Raw genomic sequence first — 25,077 nt, forward strand, 5'->3', positions numbered from 1 at the left:
CATGACGTTACCATTGTTTTCATGCGGGTCCGTATAAACGAGGAAATATCTGTTTTTGTAAATACCCGGCTACGTGTAAAAGTGGCCTCAGGCAGCCAATCAGCACAGTGCCTCATTATCATAGCCCCGCCCACTCAGAATCCCGCATAGAGAATTAGGTTAGAGAATGGGAAGATAAAGACATGGCTCAGAGGCTGAATTTCTAATTTTCAAGTTCAAGGCCTGTTTAAAATAGGTATTAGATGCCATAATAGGTCCCCTTTAAAATAAAGCTTGTGTTGAATAAAAATTTTAATAATGTAACTACTCAACTTTGAAACACTGACAAAGGTCAGAAATGGTCATTTAGATTTAGTGGAGAACTGAATAAAGAAAATGATATCTTCCTTTTCTGTGTAGATGGATGTATATGGGCTGTCAGGGGTCCTTGTTCTTACTTCGCACATTAAATCTGACAGTCTGCAACTAATATATCTACTCTGAAATAGGATAGAAGAGAACCTGCTATAGTTAAAGTGTATTTGTGGATGTTCGCATAGAGAACGGCGTGGCCACGATGGAGCCAGGACTGCTGAGATGTCAGGTGGTGAGCAGGGAGAGCAGGCCTCACAAGAAGGGGTCAGAGGGGCTGGTTGAAGTGACAGGTCATTTCGTGCCTCATAGTCCATCCATCACAGACTCCATTTGTGGTTCAATCAAACCACAGCTGTCTTGACTAAGTTTGACAGCTGGAGCACCAGTGAACACCTGCCGGATAAAAATATCCTGTTCCTCCCTCGACAGAATCTATAGCACTGCTGCTGAAATGTGCGACATTTAACCTTTAGTTCTGCAGTGAATGTTAGCAAGAAAATTATGTTTCTAAAGTCAGCAACGACTTCGCAGTCAAGAAATGTTTGTATCCATATTGTGAGCAGATAAAATTCATTTCACGAGCCATTAAACGTGTTTAAAAATCAACAGCCGGACTCACAGTGGGTATACAGCATCAGGAAAATTATAGTTTACAGTGCCTTCAAATACCAGCTAGAGATGATTGGCCAGCTGTGACAGGTCACACAGTCGTGGTGACACCGTCAATATTGGACCTACTGTGCAGGTCCAGGGCAACTTCCTGAGAACACTAATGAGAGGGTAAATCAGGCTGTCAGTCTACCCCCTCCTAAGATGAGACACCATGAGCTTATACAAATACACTTCAGAGGTGGCATTTAGTCAAACGCCTATCTGTGGCTTACTTCCCCTTCTTTCTGGTAGTAAAAGGTAGAACCCCACCACCCCCCACCCCTGCGTGCATTCATTCATAATGCAGGAAAGTAATTGGCTGAACACCGATCAAATAGAGGGTCCTTTTTTTTGTTTTGTTTCTCTTCCTTACTTTACTTGCTGTCTTTCGCACTTCATTTCACCCATAATCCTCTCTATCGGCCCACTACCCTGGCTCAGCATTTGCCTCATTCAAACCCCAGCTCAAGGTCATTTTGTCAAGCCACATTGGCTTCACAAAGGTTTTTCTTTTCAACCCCTCTTTCCTTTCTTTTTGTCCTCATACCTACCGTGAATTAAGTTATAGGTCACACATTTTGATGTATGATTTTTTTTTTATTCACTTATATAAGTATTGCATTAACTCCACCACTTATGTTCTTACCATTTCTTACTTGCATTAAAACTCTTTGTTCCACTCTACCAATTGTAATTCGTCAAACGAAAGATCCCCCTTTGACACCAGTTTTATTGCTTCCTCACCTCTCGGGTCTATCTGATCAATCTTGACCCTTGTGCTTGAGTGCTTTTTTAGCAGGAAGTGTAGCTGAGTCAGACTGGATGACATGCTGAGACATTTTGACATTTTAATTTGCACTGCCACAGTTTTATAGGACACTGCAGTTGGTCATCTTTTCTGTCAGTGTCTGTAATAAGGTCAACTTGTGTGCACAGCATGTTTCTGTCACATTCAAGGGTACACCAAACTGTGTCTGATCATAAATCAGTGCTTAAACACATCTCAATTATAGCCTCACAAAGCTCTACTAAGCATTGCTTTGAGAGCTTAAAAATCGGTTTTCAAAGCTTGGGCAAAAGTGACAGTTGTTCCTGTGGTCAGTAGCCCAGGCTCTGATAGAGATCCATCTTGCTTTGAGGCAGCAGCGACTGCACCATCATGCTTGAAAACTGAAAACTCCAGAGGATAAGGGACTCTGGTGATCCCAGCCAATTCCTTTGGCACACCCATTAAGTTGAAATATGTGTTTTGAACAGAAATCAAACAAGTCCTCCAATCTAAAACCATCAAATAAACTGCTTGTGTTACATATCAGATACACCCTCAATTAAGTGTTTCAGAAACAATAATTCTGGTGTCAGGTTTTGGCACCAGAATCTTAGGTTACGCAATTACTAAAAGGCTAAAAGGCTAAAAGGCTAAGAGAGGTTCTTTAACAACAATTATTTCAAACTAGACTGCTCCATTGTCTGTGTTTCCTTTGTGAGGCATCGACTGGTTATTACACCTCGTGGCCTTCCTGAATTCCTGACTCCTAATTCTGCTCAAATCTGTACTCAAGGGCGAAACTTTAGTTTCAGAGGTGGGGGGGACACAAGTAGGATGGGTAAATTTGTGCGTGTAGCTGTAGCGTGGATGTGCAGTGTGGCTTTGTAAGACTATGTGTGTGTGTGAATGCGAACGATCAAACAATTTTAATATGCATTTACTTTTTTAGACACTTTTTAACTTTTTTTTTTGCCCGTTTTGGGAAAATGCTGGGTCTGCATTATTGGCCAGGCTTGATTTTTCATTTTCAAAAGCTTGGGCATAGAAAAAAACATAGGATTCCATTGACTCCTTGTTTATAATGGAGACAAGGAAATTCACAGTACCACTTCTCTTGATCTTAAGGTTTTGTTGCTGAGATGCTGTTCTACAATCACTTTTGGGCTAACATGGTTGGGTTCCTGCCTGCCTGCCTGCACTTCTTCACTTGCGCCTGTCTCCACATATTTCTCCTATGAAATATGAAAATAGATCATGTTCATTCCTTCCTTTCCTTATAAACAAACCAAAATCACCTAACCATTTAACGCGGAACCATAAATCAGCCTTGAGCAGCACTGATGGGAGAGGGGAGGGGAGGAGGAAGGAGGGGGAGCGGGGCTGCCGTGCCGTCAGTACCTTCGCACTGGGTGTCTTGATGATTCGCAATTACAGGCTGAGCCTACCGTTAGTTTTTAAACTGTAAAAAGTGGGGGGGACAAAAACCTGATTTTGAAAAGTGGGGGGGACATGTCCCCCCTGTCCCCAGTGGAAATTGCGCCCATGTCTGTACTCATGCGATTCCTTCCATGCAGTCAATTGAAAACTTGCCTCTACCCTAGCTCCGCCTTGTCAATCTGTGTTTGAACAAATCAATGTCTTGTCTCTTGTCATTGATGTTTCTCCGTTCTGTCTTTTAAGGGGTCCTTTCTGCTGCTCTTCCTGCTTCAGGCAATTCACATTTGCATAAAGGACATGGAGTTCACAGACAGAGCCACCCGTCCATCCCTTATCTATACCCAGTTTATTCCTATTCAGGATGACAGGGATCTGTTGGAGCCTATCCCAGCTCTTGTCAGTAAAAACGCAGGGGTATCCCCAGGACAGGTCCCCAGTCCATCACAAGCCCACATATAGAAAAACAACCACACATACACACCTAAGGGGCAGTGGCCGGTGAGGGCCAGTGAAGCTGACATAAATGATTTGAGACTGTGTGAGGAAGCTGGAGGACCCGGAGGAAACCCATGCAAGCACGGAAAGACACGCAGGATTCAGTGATTTATCTTTCAGTCATACCCGGAAAGATAAATCACTGAATCCTGCTAAGCCTGCAGATTATTCAATTTTATTTTTTATTACTGTAGCCCCACCTCCTACCACACAACACACGAAAACCCCATAAAAGTATGATAAATAACTTCAATTAGCATTCCACTGCAGTACCTGGAATGGATACTGTATGACAAGGTAAGACAAAGATCACCTCCTCTCTTTGATGGTCATTCCTTGGGTTGAAGCCAGAAGAAGCTCTCTAGGTCTTGACTTGTGTCCAGGTTTGATAAGGTTGTCTCAGTATGTTTGTTACAAGACAGACGGCGATAGAGACCCCCCACAGCCCCCCGCTGTCACACAGGACACAGTTATCCAGACCACAGAAGCTACGATTAACACATAAGCCATTCTCCAGGATTGATGGACTAAAGATGGAAATGAATAAATATTGTGTGGTTTGTTTCTTTAAAAAAAATAATAATAAAATCGCCATTTTTGTGGTTAACTGGTCAAACATCCACAACCTGGGATGTTTCTACAGCTACAATGAGGCTTAAAGGAAAATCTTACGTAATGAAAATACATCATAAACGTCAAAGTTTGATATCACCCTTTAAAATCAAGAGAGAGGTTTTCTTTGTAGTCTTATCATTTCGTACTGACATTTAACAAGTCAAGATGAGAGGAGATGCTGTGCAGAAGAGGGCCAGATATGTCACATGGGGTGTTTGGAGCTTCTCAACAGGAAAATCTTGGACTCTGTTGCTGCTGCTTGTCCTTAACCCATAGCTGCATGGTACAAGTGCGTGCTTTAGTCTCTGTGTTCTTAAAGGGCATGATAGTAAATATAAAGAATTGGTAAGGTCGATGAGCTGATAGAGTACACTCAGAATAAAGTAGAAGATCTGGATCGAAATAAAGAGAATCTCTCAAAAGAGAATGTGCTGAAAATTACAAATATACGGTAACAGATACAGGCTGAAGTATCTCAGCATGTTGTGCCGTGTGTTTTTCTTTTTGTCCATCCCACCAGGACTCAGAAACACATGCTGATTGTAGCCTAATATCCTTGAGTATTTTTAATATCTTCCAAGTGATGTGTTTGCATGTTTAGATGTGTTTCTCTATTTTTTCCCTTGGCTAAGAGACACGGGCAGGCATATGGTATGTGGGTGCTTGGCAGCTGCTCCTAATCAGTGGCTAGCTCTGCATTTGTATGGGACTGTTTTCACAAGATTCGTAGCAAGGGCAAATCAATGTTTTCTCGTTTTTCTGAGAAAAAATAAAAAGAGAAATGTTGCTGTGGACCCACAGAGTGCCCTCTGTGCACTGAACAATATTAGGTGCTGAGCCTCCTTTCGCAATGTGAAAAGAATGGCAAAAAAAATTCCATCTTTCTTTTCATCCTAATTATGAACACTTTACAACACTTAAAGTACAATACTGCAGGTTAATGCGAACATAATACATCAGAGATAAACTTCAAGGACGCAGAGACCTGTAGCATTTAAAATTCTAATCATCAGCACGGTATCATGCTGTTCTCATACAGTCAAACAAGAATGAATAATTAATACTTGAGGGGAGGGATGTAGACAGTGACTGGATCTGAATCAATTAAATGTATTTTTGTGGCTATGAAATGTTTTTGTTCAAGGTTATGTACACATAGGCTACATTTATTCCAGGTGTTCTAGGAACATTTACCCATGTTTAATATTCACATTTCCGCTTACTTACATTTGGGAAACATTGATTCATAAAGCCAAAGTGTGGATTTAAAAAAAAATGTTTATTTATTTATATTGGCAACATTATTAGGAGAGTTTGTGTGAAGCAATACAGCCTTCCCAACTCTCTTCTGAGACTTGGCTGTTCACACCTTTTATCTTAATCAGCCTCTGCACATTATGTCATATATTCACTTGCACATTATTTTTTTGTGTGCAAATTAGATTGAGAATCACAACAACCTTCTTTTTATGGTTGTACAAGGTTACATTTTGACAGTTTTATGTCAGTTACCATCATCCATGCAGGTATAATACTCTGCAGATGGAAGAATGTTCTTTACAATTGTTAATACAAAATTTAGTCCATGGACCAGAGCCCAACATTTCACTTGTCAGTAAGGTGACAAAACTTACTTGTGATTTTTGAAAAGATCCATGTCTATAGCTGATATTTTGGTATGATAACCCTTCCTGAGTGGCAGCTGTATCATAGTTATCAGCTCATGAAGTTACCCACCCCCTTCAGAAAATTACATTTTAGATGCTGGTGCATTATTGTTGTTACTGTTACTGTTCATTATTTTTATGGACAGAATTTCTAGGCGCAGCCAGGGGCCGGAGGGGGTACGGTTCGGGAGCCACTTGATTTAATCTCTGCTTTTTGCAGATGATGTGGTCTTGTTGGCTCCCTCGAGCCAGGACCTTCAGCATGCACTGGGGCGGTTTGCAGCCGAGTGTGAAGCAGCTGGGATGAGAATCAGCACCTCTAAGTCTGAGGCCATGGTTCTCGACCGGAAAAAGGTGGCTTGCACCCTCCAGGTCGGGGGAGAGTTCCTGCCTCAGGTGGAGGAGTTCAAGTATCTTGGGGTCTTGTTCACGAGTGAGGGGAGAACGGAGCGCGAGATCGACAGGCGGATCGGTGCGGCGGCCGCAGTAATGCGGTCATTGTATCGGTCCGTCGTGGTGAAGAGGGAGCTGAGCCGAAAGGCAAAGCTCTCAGTTTACCGGTCGATCTATGTTCCCACCCTCACCTATGGTCATGAACTCTGGGTCATGACCGAAAGAACGGGATCCCGGATACAAGCGGCCGAAATGAGTTTCCTCCGCAGGGTGGCGGGCGCTCCCTTAGAGATAGGGTGAGGAGCTCTGTCACCCGGGAGGAGCTCGAAATCGAGCCGCTGCTCCTCCACATCGAGAGGAGCCAGCTGAGGTGGCTCGGGCACCTGTATAGGATGCCCCCTGGACGCCTCCCTCGTGAGGTGTTCCGGGCATGTCCCACCGGGAGGAGGCCCCGAGGAAGACCCAGGACACGCTGGAGCGACTACGTCGCTCGGCTGGCCTGGGAACGCCTTGGAGTCCCCCCGGAAGAGCTGGAGGAGGTGTCCGGGGAGAGGGAAGTCTGGGGATCCCTGCTCCGACTGCTGCCCCCGCGACCCGGACTCGGATAATGCGGTGGACAATGGATGGATGGATGGATGCTGGTGCATATCCTGGTTTAGACTCATGTACAGGATATCTGTCAATGTTTCACAATATTGTCTTTGGTGTCATTTTAAAGAGGACCTTTTAAGCATTCATTCAAGCTAAGATGTGAATCTTTCTGACCAACATAGAGGTCACTGCAGCTCTTTAAACTATAAACAACACACATTTTTACACAATTTTCGCCTAAATGATATACTATCTTTAGGCCCTGTGTCATCTAGTAACAACAGAGACACAAAATACAAAAACTGGAATACTCACAGGACCATAACGATTCAGGAAATGTATAATATACCCACACATCTTAGCTTGAATGAATGGTATCATTTTAAAGGGGACCTTTTAAGCAAAGACAATATTGTGAAACATTGACAGAAATCCTGCACATGAGTCTAAGGCCACATTTACACGTAGCCGGGTATTTACAAAAACGGATATTTTCCCCTCTACGTTTTCAAAAATATCCTCGTTTACACGGACCTGCATGAAAACGCTGTTAACGTCATGCCAGCCAATCAGAATCCTGGAAAAAACATCAACAAATGACACGTGTAACTTCCACACGTGTAACGCACACCGTACGGCGCGCATCGCCGCGTACCCTACGCCGTAGGCTCTGCGTCGATTTAACGCGGGACCATAATTCAGGCTTTACTTCCAAGACGGAACGAGAGTCTTTCGTTTGGAGTGACAGAGAAGTGGAGTTACTTTTAAGTGTGACTTTAGAATTTAAAACAGGTAAAATAAAAGAAAATATTGACGGTGGCCAAACAAATTGTAAACACAGGTCGCACTCATGACGCCGCTGGTGACGTTTCTGTCGCATAATGTGACGTAAATCTCCGTTTTCCTCCGTTTTCTCTGTTTAGACGCAAACGTGAAAACTGAGTTTTTGAAAATCTCCACTTTGGCCGGAGTTTTCAGAAATGATCGTTTTTGGGGGCTTTGAGCTCCGTTTTCGTGTAAACGAACGGCCAAAACGCATGAAAACGCCTCCGTTTTTGCTCCGTGTAAACGGGCTCTAAACCAGGATATGCACCAGCATCTAAAATGTAATTTTCTGAAGGCGGTGGGTGACTTCATGAGCTGATATGATACAGCTGCCACTCAGGAAGGGTTATCATACCGAACAATAATCTACAGACATGGATCTTTTCAAAAATTATAAGCAAGTTTTGTCACCTTGAGTGGTACTGACATCTGATCTGGCCCATGGACTATTTAAACTTCAGTGAATCTTTGCTTTATCAACCACACGCCTGCCATGAAGTTGCCACATGCAGATTCCTCCATGGCACAGCTCCTGGCGTGCACAGAATAGCCCACTTCTGAAGCCTCCTACACAGTGGAGGGTAACTGATTTTATCTTGTCAAGCCCATATAACCAGTCAATTTCTGTAGAGGGGGATCAAGCGAAGTATGCGTAATATGTTTTGAGAGGGAGAAGGAATGGCGATGAGGCGCGTTTGGAAAATCTTGCTGAATTACTACAGAGGAGCGTTCACCCTTGAGGAATTTCAGGTCGTCCTTGTGAAAGGCTACCCATCATCACACACATGTACAGCCTACACACCGCAGCCCCCCATTCCTCCTCCCATATCCTTGTCTCCTCCCTCTCCCTCCATCCTCCTCCCCCCCTCTCCTCCTCTGTTTCCAGATCACCGTATTGGTCGCCGGGATGGAGCGACTGCGCTCCAGCGGACAGTCCGCGCGTGTTCGTGCGCTCGGCCGGTCCGTGTGTGGGATGCTGTGCAAGTCCGCGGCATAAACGTGGACAGGCACCGCTGTGGAGTGGGAGAATTCAAAAGAAAGACGTGGGGGGGGAAAAAACGAACAAAAAAAGAGAAAAAAAGAGGACAAAAAAAGAAAACCCACTGAAATTACGTGATTTGTGAGCAGACCGTATCAACTGCATCGCTCTGCGTCTGCAGGCGTGTAGGGTCCCCCCCCCCTCCTCCCTCCTCCTTCTGCTGTAATATTTATGGCAAAACGGAGGCAAAATATTCCGGTCACGTTTGTGGCTGACAGCCGGCTGTCCTGGAGAGCGCTGGAGTGAAGCGGCTCCATACATCCAGAGCTGGAGGAAGCGCAGCGCACCGACACCTGCAGTAAGATGTAAAGGGAATTCCCAGCGACCAAACTGGTAAGGTTAACTTATGACGCCTCTCACGAGACTTCTTTTATTCCTTTTTTGTCTCCTTTTTTTTTGCAAGCAAATAATCCAAACTTTCATTATGATTTTTTTTTTTTTTTTTTTTTTTTTTGATCCACTCAAACAGATTATGAACATTTTGATTTGGGACAACTGAGTCCAAAGGATTTGGGCTTTCAAATGGATACTGTAATCTAACACAAACAGTAACAGGAGACTATTTCGGGACACTAGATTGTCTAATGCTGTTGTGATTGTTGATGGGTGATGGAGTGGGGTGGGGTGGAGGGGTGGAGGGGTAACAAATCCCCTCAGCGGCAGACTTGGAACAACCCTTTGATTGTTTGCATTTGATAACGAACCGGGTCATCAGTTGATCAGAATCTGTTTATGTCCCTGTTGGAGGTTATTCTCAAAAACAAAAACAATCTTGTTACGAGGCTGATACTCATTCCTCTCCTCCCTGCTGATTTTTCAGTGACTGTTAGCCTAACATGCTCCAGTCACATGTATGCGCCATGCTTAAAGCTTAAATATGGTTCTGCGTTAAATCGACGCAGAGCCTACGCTGTAGTATACGGCGTAGCCTTACCGTACGCGTACCTTAGGTTCTGCGTTGGTGTAACGCGGAACCATAAATCAGCCTTAACACGGAGGTGGCCCCTGCGATCATTTTAAGAGCAGTGGCTTAGTCCATACAAGTGAATGTTTTTTTATTTATTTATTTATTTGCAAAGTGATAACACAATAATTTTTTTTTATCATACAAGGACAAATAATTTGTGCAGGAGAGGAAAAGAAGCCCGAAGGGCTTATAAAAAAATCCTCCCCTCAATACAAAATCACCAAAACAAATCAGTCAATAGCAAAAAAATAGAAAGGAAAAAAGAAAAGCTAAAAACCTTTTTTGTTTGACATTTTTTGTTGTAATCGGATAACATTCTTCCTCACTGCATCTAGTTAGTTGGACTTGAACTATCATAACCCCATGCTGACACCAGCTCAAAGGATTGTTTACTGAGAAACCCCTTGTATTTATGTATCTATGAGAAAGACAAGAACAATGTATTTGCACCGCGCAGGCTGCTTCTTTGTTCACTGACATAAGATTTACATCTCCTCCACTGTGTATTTAAATCTTGTATGTGTATTTGTGTGTGTGGCAGTCCGCCCCTTCATCTGTTTGAATGTGGAGCAGGCTGTTTGGAGGAGATGGGGAATTGTAGAATGTATACATCAGTGATGCTGCCTGGTGGGTTTCTCACTGTGGAGGAACTTTGGTCTGCACATCAGCTTTCTCTGGAAGTTATGCAATCTGTTTAATGTCAAGCTGCACCCCAGTAGTTTTAACTGCTCTGTGCTAGAATGAAGGAAGATTGCATTTTACTACAAACTCCAAATTACATTCTTTTGATTGTGAAAATTCTTTGTTTTAATGTATTGTTTTTATCACACGACGTCTCATTAAAGACGTTTCATTATCATCAAAGACCGTAATGGTTTATGAAAATAATGTTTTGACTATGAACACCATTGTTTATTCATTCTTTACTATGTTTCATACATTATTTAGAAAACCCTCTTACATTACTGTGGTGCATCCCACTTTGACATCCATCCATTCATCATATACACGTCCTCCTAATTGGGGTCACGGGGGTCTGCTGGAGCCGCTCCCAGCTCTCTTCAGGCAAAAGGCACGCACTTTGGGATCACATGGCCACATAGACTCACCCACACAGACAACTTAAAACCACCAACTAACCTAACAAAAATGTTGTTGGACTGTGCTGGAGTTCCTGCAGATAACTTGATAACAAGCACATGGAGACTACACAAACTTCTCACAAAAAAGATTCCTGATGGAAGTGAAAACAGGAAGCTTTTAGCTGTGAGACAACAATTACACCAGGCCACCGTGCTGCCCTGATCTGACATACTTGATATTGTTTTTGACTCATTTATTAAAACTAAGCTTTATACATTAATATGTCTGTTAATTAATTTCAGCTCCAGACTCAGTTTTTAATACTAATGCTCTATTATCTCATAGTAAGTGAGATTATATAATATGCCAACATTTAAGACTCTAAATAATGATATGTTGGTTTTACTTGTAAATGGAAACCAATTAAAATGCATAATACAACAACATCAGTTTTGTCATTTCTAAATTCCCCCTTATGCAATAATTTGTGTTTTTCATTACCGGCTACTTCAACAACACCATCCACTTTATCTTGAAATCAAATGGCTATCAATGAACACGCAAATGCACATGCAAAAAGTAAAAACAGAAAATGATCATACTCTCTGTGTCTGCATATGTTTTGTGCATATACACTCAACACTTTATTGGATTTGCCCAATAAAGTAGCCGGTGAGTGTTTGAGCGTTGCCTTTACTCTCATGATGACATGTTGAGCGTTCACTTTGCATATGGGTCGGTGTATGTTTGCATATATGAATGTATTTATAGAGGGGCTTTGATGATGCTCATGGGTAAATATTCCACCACACATATGTCACTTTCCAGCTACACGCTGCAGCACAGTTGAGAGAAGCTGTCATATTGGGTTTCAGTGTGGTGAGAAAAAGAGGGTACTGTGCCTCTGATCTGACGTGCTGATTGAGAGGTCTTACTTTATAACAACGCTGAGATGGTTGATGAGGGTATTTTAGGACAACAAAAGTGTGACAAAAACACCTAAGATTCATGTAAGAGTTGTCCCTCAGCCACAAATCGTTTTTTAATAGGTTGTGTATTTGTTTTGAACATAATTTATGGGCTGAAACGTTTTCCAGAGGAATTTTTTTTAAGTCAGATAAACATTCCTGATCTGCAGGCCTTTATCTGTAAAAGGATGAACATGGTTTTTTTTATTTTTTTTATTCTTACTTTTACTTTTTAAAATTGTTCTTGTTGACCAAAAAAACGGCAGAAGGTTGTCTGACTTAAGCATTAAATTTAAAAGCACATCCTCCCATAACCTCATTAAAGATATAACTGAAGCGAAAGAGAACAGATAAAAGGAAAAACCTAATAAACCAGTTTTTAGTAGGTTTTGCAATTTATTTGCAATTGTTACTGATCCTTGAAATTACATACCTTTTTTTTCTTTTTTTTTGCTTGCAGTGTTCGCTGTTTGAAATTGTAGTCACACTGAGCGTACTACCCAAACCTCACACGGTAAATGCAGATGTATGAGCACAGGAAAACAGAAATCTGAATCAGATCTCAGTGGTATGGGATAAAAATGGGGTATGATAGAGAAAACACTACAAAGGAAGAGCAAATAGAGGGAGTGTATGGAACAATACATCACTGAAAGAGCAGACTGGGGGCGTGATCACAGGGAATAGACTCTCTGGGAGACGGGGCAGGATGGAGCAGAATAACTGCACTCAGATTCACTTCAATGCCGTACAGACCGTACACTCTCACCTACTCTCCTGCCTATAACATATGGCTTTCATATATTGACTTGTAGATTGTTATGCTGCTCATATATATCAGTTAAAATATATATTAAGATATTATTATATGAGTCTAATTTTTTTTAAACTATAATCCTTCAGTCCTGATTGTGCATTATCGTGTAATTGAGAACGTGTAGGTCTTCAATGTCAGTCATTATAGTGTGATACCTGCAGTAAAGCACTCCTGGCCTGGCCAACAATGTCCTGTCTACAGGAGATATATGATGCCAATTAAGATTTAATTGCCCTCTAAGGTGGAATAGCTTCATTATTTTAACCGGACGCAGGATACATCAGCATTCTTCCCCTCTTCACTTTTCATCAGCTCAAGTTCCTCTGTTGGTCTTTTGTTGGGCCTTAGGATAATATATATACATATATATATATATATATATATATATATATATATATATATATATATATATATATATATATATATATATATATATATATATATATATATATATATATATATATATATATATATATACATATATTTCGGGTCTATTCATCTGCTCTTCAGTTCTTTCACGGACATGAATGCGAAAGAGTCTTCACGACACACTCTGAATGGAGGCCTGAAGCAACGTCTGATTAAATTCAGATACAAGGTGAGGGTTAGATGAGCACAGAAGTGTCCTGATCAGGGTTTGTTTTCTTAAAAACTCAGTGCCCTTTTCTGTTCCACACAGTAAGTAGTTTGATAAAAGAATTAACATGAAGTTCCACTGCGGGGGAGTACTGTTTTAATCAATGTTTGTTTCAAGATGCTCATGGACAAATGAGACACCAACAACACGTATAATCCTGGAAAAAAAATCATATTGCTCTGCCAATCAATGTGCTAAAAACTGTGTTTTGTTAAATAGAGAAAAAAAATGTATTTCAATAGACACTTTGTTTACAACCCTACTTCACAAGGCACAATTGAATAATTTAACTTTTCCATATGGCAAATGAAAAAAAGGTGCCTACGATCCAGTTGGCAGTCTTAACATAATCAAAGAGAGCATCATTGCAAATGAGATCTTATATTGATTGTGTAACACATGGGGATACTTTCCTTTCATACTAACACTAAAAAACAAAAAAACCTTTAAAACCTTTTTTCTTATTGTGTGAAATCAGCATACAAGCCAAATGGATTCACTAGTTAATACGCTCTTTAGATGAAATAGGGACCGTTAATTGGTATTCTAGCAATTTAGTACTAGACTTTTTGAAAGTTAGGGAAACTAGAAAACCTAAACCGTTTATTACTTTTGAAGCATATAATCTAAATGAAGAATAGAGAAAGAATTTTGAAGATTACATTTAAAAAAATGTTAACCTCAAAAATACATAAAAGAAAAAGAAAATACAGAAAAAAAATTGTAATTGGAAGGCATGGTGACACTGTATCCACAAGATGTGCAACGCTTCAGCTCAAAGGGAAAAAAGGAGGTGAAACTAATTGGGAGGGATTTTCATAGTTGGTGTCTATACATGTTTAAAGCAGCGTTAAAGGTTTGTGTTCGGATGTTCGGCAGGAGGGTTGTATTAACACAGAAGGTCTGCTTTGGTACAGTGTCACCAGGAGAACCATTAAAGTGCCAGCAGATCTCACTCTGTGACTTGACTATTTATTCACCACGTTCCAACACAATATAAATCAACGCATTTGAGTGCACCGCACAGACTACTTCAGTTTGATGACTGCATTCAGGCAATTAATCTAACTCCTCTGAAAGTGCCAGTTGATTCAATTCAGACTTTATTAAGAACACAGCTCATGTGGTGCTTTGAAATGGAGAGATGGAGGTAGATGCTGCTAATCACAAACAATCATTTCAGGGCACATATGGAATCGAGGCGTAATTATTGCTACAAAAGAAATGTAATGAGTGCTGCTTCATCTCTTCATTTTATCCCATTTTTATTTTTTGAGTTTCATCATCACCAATCATTACTATTCTTTTCAACTACAAGTATGCTGTGAACGGTTTCCAAGAGTGCCAAACCATTTAAAAGACTCCACTTGTTTAGACCCAATTTTGCAAGCTTTTACAATTGGATTTCTTTTAGTTTTAAACAGCTGTGATTGCACGACAGCCTCCATGAGTGCATCTTGATGGGAGGTGTTTGTAATAGGAAAATTATGGGCTTTGGACGCCACAGCAGGGTAGCGGCTACAGAGGCTGCTCATAAAGAATGGCAGAGCCAAGTGAAATTCATCAAGCATGTTGTCAGGTGGTAATGATGCCTCACACAGCCTGTGGTCCGGAGCTGTCTTGGGACGGTGGTCCTACTTCCATGATAAGCTGTACCAGTATATTACAGGCTGCACTAATTAATCTGGCATTCCTTCCTGATTTATTCTCTGGTATTGTTGCAACCTGTCAGAAATGAGGGACAAAAAGTGACTCACCATGTAAGTCTCTTGTGTACTTCGTGCAATCTGTGAGAGCCTGCATGCACTGATGCATTATGAAACACTAGTTTAATATTGAAAGTCACAGAATAGTGTACCCAGACAGTCTGAGGGGGATTACACGAACATATTGTACAGTATAAAAGCAAAGAGCCATGTGCTGGTTTCTAGATGGATGGTGAAGAAGAGGGACAAGGCATCACAACTGGGACTATTTAAAACGAGATGGATAGTAGTAGTGAGCAGGGAACAAACATTCCCCTCCAGCAAGCACACTACCCAGCATCCATCTGCACACCCCAAAGTCTCCCTCCCATCCATCACCCTACCTCTGCACCTACCTCCTCTTTTCTTTTCCTTTTTTTTTAATCTTACCCCCTGTTCCCTCCGTCCTTTTCACCCAGACTTCGTGTAAGGCTTAAGCACGATTGGGTATCTCAAGCACACAATGTGTCATTCATCTCAGATGGCAATCCATCTTCGGCCGAATCTGCAGGGAGCACACAGTCAGGGAGTGAGTGCAGAGGCGTGGGCTGGCAGTGGGTGGTTTGCGTGGGTGAGTGGCAGTTAGCAGTCGTGTTGTGAACTACGTAGTGTGCTTGGATGTCTTTGGCGAAACCAGCAGGATTTATGAAAACCCATTTTAAAACTTTCCAGTGTTAAGAGTGGTTTGGCCTTACAGGAAAAGCACAGAGTCGCTCTTTTTTACGTGATAAATAACTCACTATTGTGTGTTCTCTCTCATTTTGAGCAGTATTAATCCCGAGGTTCATGATTCTGTCTTGTTCTGAAGCACATAAGGATGAGATGTTCATGCTCTTACTGAGATGGTTGTGTTGCTTGCCTCTCCAGGCTTATTTGTTGAGTGCCTCGCTGTTAGTGCTGCTAGATGAATTGAGTGGGAAAATTAAGCCTTTGATCGATTGTCTCACTGCGGACATTAGGAATACCTAAGACAGCCATGAGTCAGCGTGCTGCATGCATCATCATCATCATCATCATCCTCTCTGCTTTTTCTCTTTTCTATCTTTATCTCCTTGAGTTCTCTTCTGTGTTTCTTTATTCCCTAAATGTCAAATTCATGTGACAATCTTATTGTATAAAAGCTTTCTCATCACTCTGCACTGACATTTTACTATTTTATAGAGGAGAAAGGAGACAGTTCACTATAGATATCAGCCTAAAGAAGCCATAATACCTTGGAGTTACTGCATTCATGTCTCTATAATCAGACTGGCTGCCCTCTTGACATTGCTTTCTATCATAGTACTCTCATTTATCATTGTTATTTTTGCTGGAAAAAGCCATACGCTTAGATCACATGTGCTTAGGAGGTTAAGTTTCTATATCGATTTGTAAACAGAATTACAAGAGTTATGAACCATTTGCGTAAAAGTGTACTCGAGACTGGTTATGACATAATAATCAATAATCAACTTTATTTAAATTTTTTTTTTATTTGTCTTCAGCCCAGGACTGCTCTTGTCCTCATGTAAACTGCATTGACAATCTGAGGTGGACCTAAGAGCAGAAATTCACTTAGAAGAGCTCAACATAAACAGCATCCAAACTCAAGAAATTCTCACAAAACAACACACCGACACAAACATCACAAAGTAAACCTTTGACCTTTGTACACTTGACATATTTACAAGGTGATAGAGTATTTTGACTGAATATTGGTTTGTATTTACAAATATTTGTGATGCCTTGACTCATTGGCACCTTACTGTATGTCAACCCATGTGTAATTATCAGGTCGCTTCATTATACCTTATAATACGGGTCAAGAAATACATTTTACCCACACAAAGAGGTAAAAAGTTCAAGTTCAAGTTCAAGTGGCCTATAATACAGGCACTAATGAACTCCCATACAATCAAAGACAGAGGCTTTTGAACTGAGTGCTATAACAGCCTCAGTCCATTTTAAATTAGCTTTGGCCCAGAGAGGACACCAGTGTTTTCTCAATTGTGTTATCATTTCACTTCGTCTTAGGTTTATGGAGCTTTGTCCTGCATTTATGGATGAATTTGCACAGCGAACTGTGTTCTTGGACAGCAATTGCCAAAAGAGTTTCTCGCTCATGCAATGACTTCCATTACTGAATCTTGCCTGTTTCAATATAATACTGCCTGAGGTTCTTAAAATTGTAGGTATCCACTATTAATGTCCACTGTTGTCCCCCATGCACAGAGTTTTATCCAGTCTCTGAATCTTTTGGTGTTATGTACTGTAGACGGCGAGGTATTCAAAGTCTTTGTAATTTTATGTCTCAGTGTTTTTATGAGACATATTGCTGGCATCAAATTCAAAGTAAGGTGATATTTCTCTTGAAATAGTAAATGTCTCAATGTCATTATCGGATTTGTTTCCTGTGTTGTATAGCTAAGAGTATACAGGTTTATGAGGTTTGAGGCATCAGCTTATGTCTGAAGTGCTCCCACTTCCTAGTTAAGGTTGATGATCATACAAATCATTAGAAAACAATAGAGCAGGAAGAAGCAGGTCTTTCATGCTTTCACTAACACTGATTTAAAGATGTGACAGCCACTGAACTCTCCACCAATGTGCTACTCCCCGTAATATATAATCTGGGAACATATAACATTCCTAACAGGTAGCACATCAGTTGTAAGCACGTTGTTATAAATTTGAAGTGTGCCAGCCACAGTTGCATCGGGACTGACCGGGATTGAGGTGATAATGTGAATGTGCCCACTTGAAAAGGGCAGCACTTTCAAGGGCAGCAGGTAGGGACCTGGCATGCAGCAGCAGCGCCATGGACGGTGTGATTTAATAAACTGCCTCTCACTCATTTTCAGGCGTGAATTAAAGCGTGTGCTGTTCATCAGAAAAGTGTGCCGACACTGACTTGCAGCCTCCTTGTCAAGTGAAGCGTTCCCCTGATACAATTTTTACAAGTCAGTGTGGTTCACTGTCTGACAGAAGCTTTATGACCTCTTTTTTTATGCTTTACTCTGTCTGCCTGTGTTTTACGTCAGTACTTCATCTCAGAACATTAATCTGTGCTGCAGTGACTTGATCTACAGCATACATATTAAACTTCTCTTATCAATGTCATTTATGGTGTTTGACCAAGACATATCCAGCAAGCATGCCAATTGCCAATCCGTTGAGTTAGGAGCCACCTGAAACAAAGACAGGGCCGCTGTTTGTCTTTGTGATGGGAAAAAGTAATCAAGCCTCTGGTAGGAAACGTATTATCAGGAGTCCAGGAATTAAATATTCTGGCTCATATGAATGCGTCTGTGCAGGCTGAACGTCAAAGTGGAAGAGAAAAGGAAAAATTTGGAGGAACATAAGAGGCAACTTCCACTTTTCACACTGTCACATCACGCTCTGCTTTAGTGTTAACCCCTGTGACATTGTGAAACGAGGTGTGACAACTTGTCATCTCCTTCCTGACATAGATAATAACCCTGACAGCAGGGAGCTGGACACTGTCAGTTTGTTGTTTTGGAGCAATCACAGAACCTACAATAAATGAGACACCAAATGCGATGAAAACATCTGCCGAGCATATTAAGTCCTGAGGGGACATTTACTCATTGGCTTGTGCACTGAACCAACCAGTCAGATTATTTAGCTTTTTAACACATGACTGGAAATTATGCTGTTGATTGACTGGTGAGGAGGGGACCCACATGGCTACCAGAACCAATTTAAAGAAGACATATTATCCTCTTTTTCAAAAGGGGGCACAATTCCATGATTAATTTATGAATCACCTGTGGCTCGCTTTACTTAAAATGCCACAGCAACAAAGTAGAAAATCTCTTTTCAACCACGTCTGTCCAGTTTTGAGACATAAAAACAAAGATAACACGTAGTCACTTCTGTTTTCCAACACAAACAAAAAAGCTTTCAGATCAGTTTGCAATATATTTTTGTACATAACTGCCACCACAATTACAAATGTTGCTACTTTTCAAATTGTAATGTCATAATGTTTCGGTCATGTCCTAACATGTAACATGTTTTGTGCAGAAGCGTCTTCTGCCTTTTTCTCAATGACAATGACAAACACAGTTTGAATGGATGTAACTGAATGCTGTGAGACTTTCACTTCGTTTCCTGCAATTTGCTGTTGCCACAATTCACTCCGAAGTCCACCAGCTTGCTAACAAAAACAAACACCCAAACACAATGCCTGATTGCAACAAGCGGGATACAAAAACATAACGAACACATCAGAAGAAGAAAAAAAGCCATGGCTGATTACAGTGCAATGACTTCTCTGTAGCTTGCCCCTCACTTACCACGTGTACAAATTGCACTAATTGGACTGCAACCTCAAATGAACTCAGTTATTTTCAATTCAGACGCAAACACTTGTGATTGTTCATTATCTTCTTGGCAAAACATTTTGATTGAGTTCCTCCCTTCATCCTTGTACAAACAAGAATACTCTTACTTTGAAAGGAGAGCCTTTACAAAGGACATTTGATATTTAGTTTCGCTGAAAAGCAACCACAAACTGAAATATGTTTTTTAAACCATTCTTGTAGCACTCGTCTTACTTTCATTAGAGTCCTTAGTGTCATTTATCATCGAACTCGATGACGAAAACTATTCGGTTGTCACAGGATGGCATTACCCTCCACTTACCCTCCATGAAAGCTACTCCACTTACCCAGTACGCACTCACCCTCTTCTAATAATTTGCAAGAGAATGAGGGGAAACAGACGATGGCCTGATATTTGATGACACCGATCAACTCATTAAGTACAAAATGCCATGGCCGATTTTATTCTTTTGAAAAATCCTGTTTATTGTCATTATATAAAATGTGTTTTCGGCTGACAGGTAAATACCATTCGGTTTTTGTCCACTTCTTTTTGTGTTTCTGCATCTCTCCTATCAAGCCATATAGACTGCACACAGTCTGTTTTTTCTCCAATTAAACCACAATGCTCCAGACATAAGCATGAACTTATGAACATGAGCTGCCTGGCCGGAGTAGTATTGACTTCTCTGTATCTCTGTGACTCATGAAAGTGTTTGACTGTCTTTGCCTTGTGATTTTCTGCAGCGTCATGTTATCAGCAACATTCAACATACTGATGACATAAAGTCCCATCCAATTGTACATATCTTTGAAGGTTGTCACGACAATGTTAAGTCAGATTATCATCCTGTTCATTGTGGAGCAAGAACGCAGAAACAAATGTATTGGTGGATCTCTTTGACCAGTATTAAAAGAACATAAATGAACACACGCACAACTGTATTTGAAAGTGACCACAGGTCTCTGCGAGAGGATGGAGAAGAGAGTGTGTTTATGTGCTCCGTTTCCTCAGGCTTGTGAAATTGGCAGATCGATGATGCTTTAAATCAATGTTCCAGCACCGCCGCAAACCCCATGAAACCCATTAGTGAATTAAGACAGACCACTGAGTCCTCCTGCCTGTAGGTTTTTTCCACATGATGAATAGTGAGAAAAACTTTGAGATACAACCAATGGAAAAAAGACAAGCAGAAGAGTGTGAACAAAGGTCGTGGTAGAGAAAACGCTGAAAGGACTGGGGTCAATTCAAGACCTGTTGCTTCATCAGCCAGACACTCTGTAAACATTTTAGCTTTTTAATCCGCCATTTGCAATAAGTGTCTTCACAAACACTGTGATAGGAGAGCTTCCTCCCAGTTAGTGCACGCACTGTTAGTAAAGTAGACAGTCTCAGGTAGGAAACTGGAAATGGAGCAGCTTTGGAATGAGTGTGAAAGATGCAGGAGAGAGCAAAAAGAAATGGAGAGAAAGTACCAGTGGAGATGGACTTCCTCTGATTGCATTCCTTATGTTATATTGCCTTTTGGATGATTGATCCATTTGTCTTCATTACGTCCTCATCTGAGAACTTTTAGCTTCGTCGGGTACCTGCTTGTTTGACATCCACTGCACTTACTCCTTAGAAGTACTCCAATGTGCCTGCCACATCTCCTCTTGATTGTATAAACTATCAATTATATGGCACTTGTGATTAAAAAACCCTTTTTATAGGATCTACGCAGTGCAGAGCATTAAAACCGGTACCATTAGAAGAAAAATATTTAGACATGTAATGTGTGATTTACATTTCAACAGTACAGGAGTTGAGTCCTGTTTATGTGCACGTGTTTTGTCCTCCACACGCAGCATCAGACTCATATAATGCACGTTGCATGAGTATGAATCTAAGGGCCACCCACACAAGCCTGTGAGAGAAATTCACCCTTTACAATAGAACTATGCATTATATATTAACTGGAAGTATGGCAAAAAAAACAGAGGGAAAAAATGAACCCCTGCTGGTTTCATGAAAGCTTAACAGGTCAGGGGTTGATTGGTTCAGACCCAGCTTCATGCACTCGCACCTGTTAACGTCCCTCAGGACGTGTCCTACTCCAAATTCTCTCTCAACTATTACCATTGTCTACATGTCTCACTGCTGAGCCCTGTGAGACATCGTGGGTCATCGACAGCAGTTTGAACCACACCATATGACTCCATAAAAGTGTTAAGATTACTTTCAGCTACCTCGTCAACTTGTGAAATCTCATGTGTACCTGTTGTACTGTGTTATCTTAGACTACATGTGAGGTGAGCTGACTCCTACCTTGCTCGTTCGTTCTCTGTTCCCATTTTTTTTGTTCTCTTCCTTACCATGTTGTGTCTTTTCTCTGGTTTCTGACTCACAGATACAACACACAGATCTGTTCTTCATCACCGTCTCAACGGAGTCAGAGCGGACGGGAACGTAGACGATGGTCTGTTGTGGTGGCCGCCGTTGCTATGTGTGAAAGACTGCTGCGCCGTCAATGGAGACCGAAGCCTATCGTGAGCTCCTGGAGACCAGCGATGGTCAGGAGGCAGGCCTGCTGGACGGAGGGAGAGAGGCGGGTGTGGAGGAGAGCTGGAGCACACCCTACCCTCTTGGCTTTCAGGTGTCTTTGACCACCGTGCTTATGCTGGAACTTGTGTTGGGCTTCAGCAGCAACCTCACCGTGCTTGTGCTCTATTGCGCCCAGTCCAACCTGGTGGATTCAGTCAGCAACCTGGTCACGGTCAACCTTCACGTACTCGACATTCTGGTCTGTGTGCTTTGCCTGCCACTGACTGTGGCCGTGATCCTCCTACCAGCTAATGAAAATGGAGTTGGCAGTCTGGCCACACTTTGCTGCTTTCACGAGGCCTGTGTCACATTCACTAGCGTGGCCACAGCAGTCAACGTGTTAGTCATTAGTTTGGACCGATACGACATCTCCGTGCGTCCAGCCAGTCGTCTGCTGACCCCAAGACGAGCTGCCCTGCTCCTGGCAGCGGTATGGGCTGTGTCTCTGGCTGTTTTCTTCTTACCATTCCTTGAAGGTGATTTCTTCTCTTCAACAGTTGAGGATGGCGAGGACGAAGAGTCAGAAAGGCAGAGTAACGACTCAGAGCTCACTTCCAGACTGACCCCCATCTTTCCCTCTCACCCTCCTTCCCCACTACCCTCTACACGGCCCTCCTCCCCTTCACACCATCTGCCTCCAGTGTGGCAGAACAGGACTTTACTGTGTGTGGGAGGGCAGGGATATTACACAGGTATGGCTATGTATTATCACTTGCTACTCCAAGTTCCCTGCTTCTTCACTGCTGTGGCAGTTATGCTGTTCACTTATTCCAGGATACTACAGGCTCTCAACATCCGCATTGGCTCCCATATGATGAGAAGTACACGTGCAAAGGACTCCACCTGCAGGATAAGGTGCAGGAGGCGGAAAAGGAAGGAACTAAGCCTGCCGACAGAAACAGTGTCCTCCAACCAGAACCAGAACCTCAACCATCCGCCCCTCATTCCCTCTGCCACCCCTACACCAACATCACCCCCACCACTTTCCTGCATGCCCCAAGGATTGTCTGACAGTGGGGCAACAATAACTACTGTCAGCACTGCTGCCACCACCCCCATTGCAACCACACCAGCCACCCCAGCTTCTCCAACCCCAGCTTCAGTCTCAGCTCAGACCCACGCATCGACACCTCTGCCTGCTGCAGCCATGGGTGTGCAGGCCTCAGTTTCTGCAATCATCGCACTGAGGCGGGCAGTACGCAGGCACAGAGACCGACGGGAACGTCAGCGTCGCGTCCTTAAAATGTCCCTCATCATCATATCCAGCTTCCTAGGGTGCTGGGCCCCTCTGTCAGCGGTCAATGTCCTGATCCTGTGTATGGGTCCCAGTGACAGCCTGGTGCGGCTCCGTCTCTGCTTCCTGGCCATGGCTTATGGAACAACCATTTTTCATCCTCTGCTCTACGCTTTCACCAGGCAGAAACTGCGGCGAGCGCTCAAAACACGCGTTAAGAAAAGGGTGGTGTCACTTCTGCAAGTCGACCCAGCCCCCAGCGGGGGGACCGTGATTCACAACTCTTGGGTGGAGGGCGGAGGCCAGAGAAAGAAACGCAAGTCACGGGTGGAGGCCAGTGAAGGCACGGATCGATGTCTCACGGAGGCAGTGAGGGAATGAGGCTGTTGTCCTTCAGCGTGTGTGTGTGTGTGTGTGTGTGTGTGTGTGTGTGTGTGTGTGAGAGAGAGAGAGAGAGAGAGAGAGAGAGAGAGAGAGAGAGAGAGATTTTTGATTTTTAAAAAACCCTTTATTTTCTATTCAATCATGACATTTCAAAACACTTCAGGATATCAAAAACAGAACTCATTATAATAACACACAGTTAAAAACCAACTGTCCCTCTACAACAGAGCACAGAGCCTCATTGAAACACCACTGTAAGATAAAAAACTCAACATCATTCATGAGTGAGTAGAACCCAAAGTCCACTCTGATTCTGGCTTTTACCAATGCCTTAAACATGGGCAAAAGCCCCTCCCCTGATTCATGCAACACCTGATTCTTCCTGCTTTTGTAAACGGCCAGTTTGGCCTGTCCCACAACAAAGTTCAATAACTGCCACTTCTTTGCATTTTCTTTTTTGTACCCAGCACCAAGAACAAAAGCCATTTTACACCACTCCTCACCACAGTTTAAAAAAAATATTTTCAAAATTTCAAACAGTTCTTCTAATCTGTAACATTCCATAAAACAATGGAAAATAGTTTCCGGCTCGTCACAGAAAGGGCACTTAGTGGACACTGAGGGATTCAACTTAGAAATAAAGCTGTTAACACCCAAAGCTCCCTTCAATATCCTCCACTGTAGATCCCCTGATCTTTTGTTTAAGGGGGGCTTATATAGCACCCTCCACACTGGTTTGCAATCGACCTCCATCTTTAATGTCTCTCTCCATACAGTGTCGGTTTTTCCACTCAACTGTTTTTTGTTCAGAGCTTTAACACAGTGTTTGTACATAGCTTTCCCCCTCAGCATGTACAAATCTGTAGATGTTTCATTTCGACTTCTCAAAAAAAAATCCATCACCCCAGTTTGATCCACTTCAAGACCCAATTCAGGGAACGGATCTCCCTCATCTGGATGCTCCGTACCACTGAAGTAGTCCTGTAGCATCTCCAGTTCCTCGTTGCTCAGTCTCCTCATCCATTCGTTCAGAATGTCTCTGGTGTGTCGCCTCGACCTCAGACCCAGCAAAGCGGCCACTGCCTCTGTGTTGTAGAATCCTGGACCCGCTACATCCGCAACATGTCTCAGTTTCAATGTCCCAGCTGACACCAACCTCTGAGTGAGCCCAGGTCTGCTTCCACTCTGCACATCCAGTCGGGCCCCATGCGTTAGAGGCTCCTCAAGGAGCCAGTGCAACGAAGCTGCAGGTTCCAGCCTGTTCCATTTAAAAAGAGTCCATGCCCTAAACAGTCCCTGATAAAAAGGACACATCACACACAATCTTATAAAATTACAGTCTGTTAAAAACAAGGAAGCATCTAGCCCCAAACCTGCTATTCTCCTTAAAATGAATCCCATTACTGGCTTCCAAACAACATCATCATCTCCTGTGAGGTACCTTTGTATATGTTGTAATCTGAAAGCCGCTGTTCTGCTTTCCAGATGAATTAACCC

At 42.3% G+C, this 25,077-nt stretch overlaps 1 protein-coding gene across 1 annotated transcript; it reads left to right on the forward strand.

The window, feature by feature from the left end:
- Positions 1–8,857: 8,857 nt before the first annotated feature.
- LOC133449418 (G-protein coupled receptor 22) lies at positions 8,858–23,635 on the forward strand. Its single transcript, XM_061728562.1, has 2 exons — positions 8,858–9,169; positions 21,769–23,635. The coding sequence occupies exon 2, from the start codon at positions 21,889–21,891 to the stop codon at positions 23,575–23,577; it is 1,689 nt and encodes a 562-aa protein (XP_061584546.1). The 5' UTR covers positions 8,858–9,169; positions 21,769–21,888; the 3' UTR covers positions 23,578–23,635.
- Positions 23,636–25,077: the final 1,442 nt, after the last annotated feature.

The sequence above is a fragment of the Cololabis saira genome, chromosome 8 (assembly GCF_033807715.1).
Source record: "Cololabis saira isolate AMF1-May2022 chromosome 8, fColSai1.1, whole genome shotgun sequence".
Classification (NCBI taxonomy): domain Eukaryota; kingdom Metazoa; phylum Chordata; class Actinopteri; order Beloniformes; family Belonidae; genus Cololabis; species Cololabis saira.

Bases quoted from the DNA above. Each gene is read 5' to 3' on its own strand.
- LOC133449418 (XM_061728562.1), top strand. From the start codon at position 21,889: ATGGAGACCGAAGCCTATCGTGAGCTCCTGGAGACCAGCGATGGTCAG.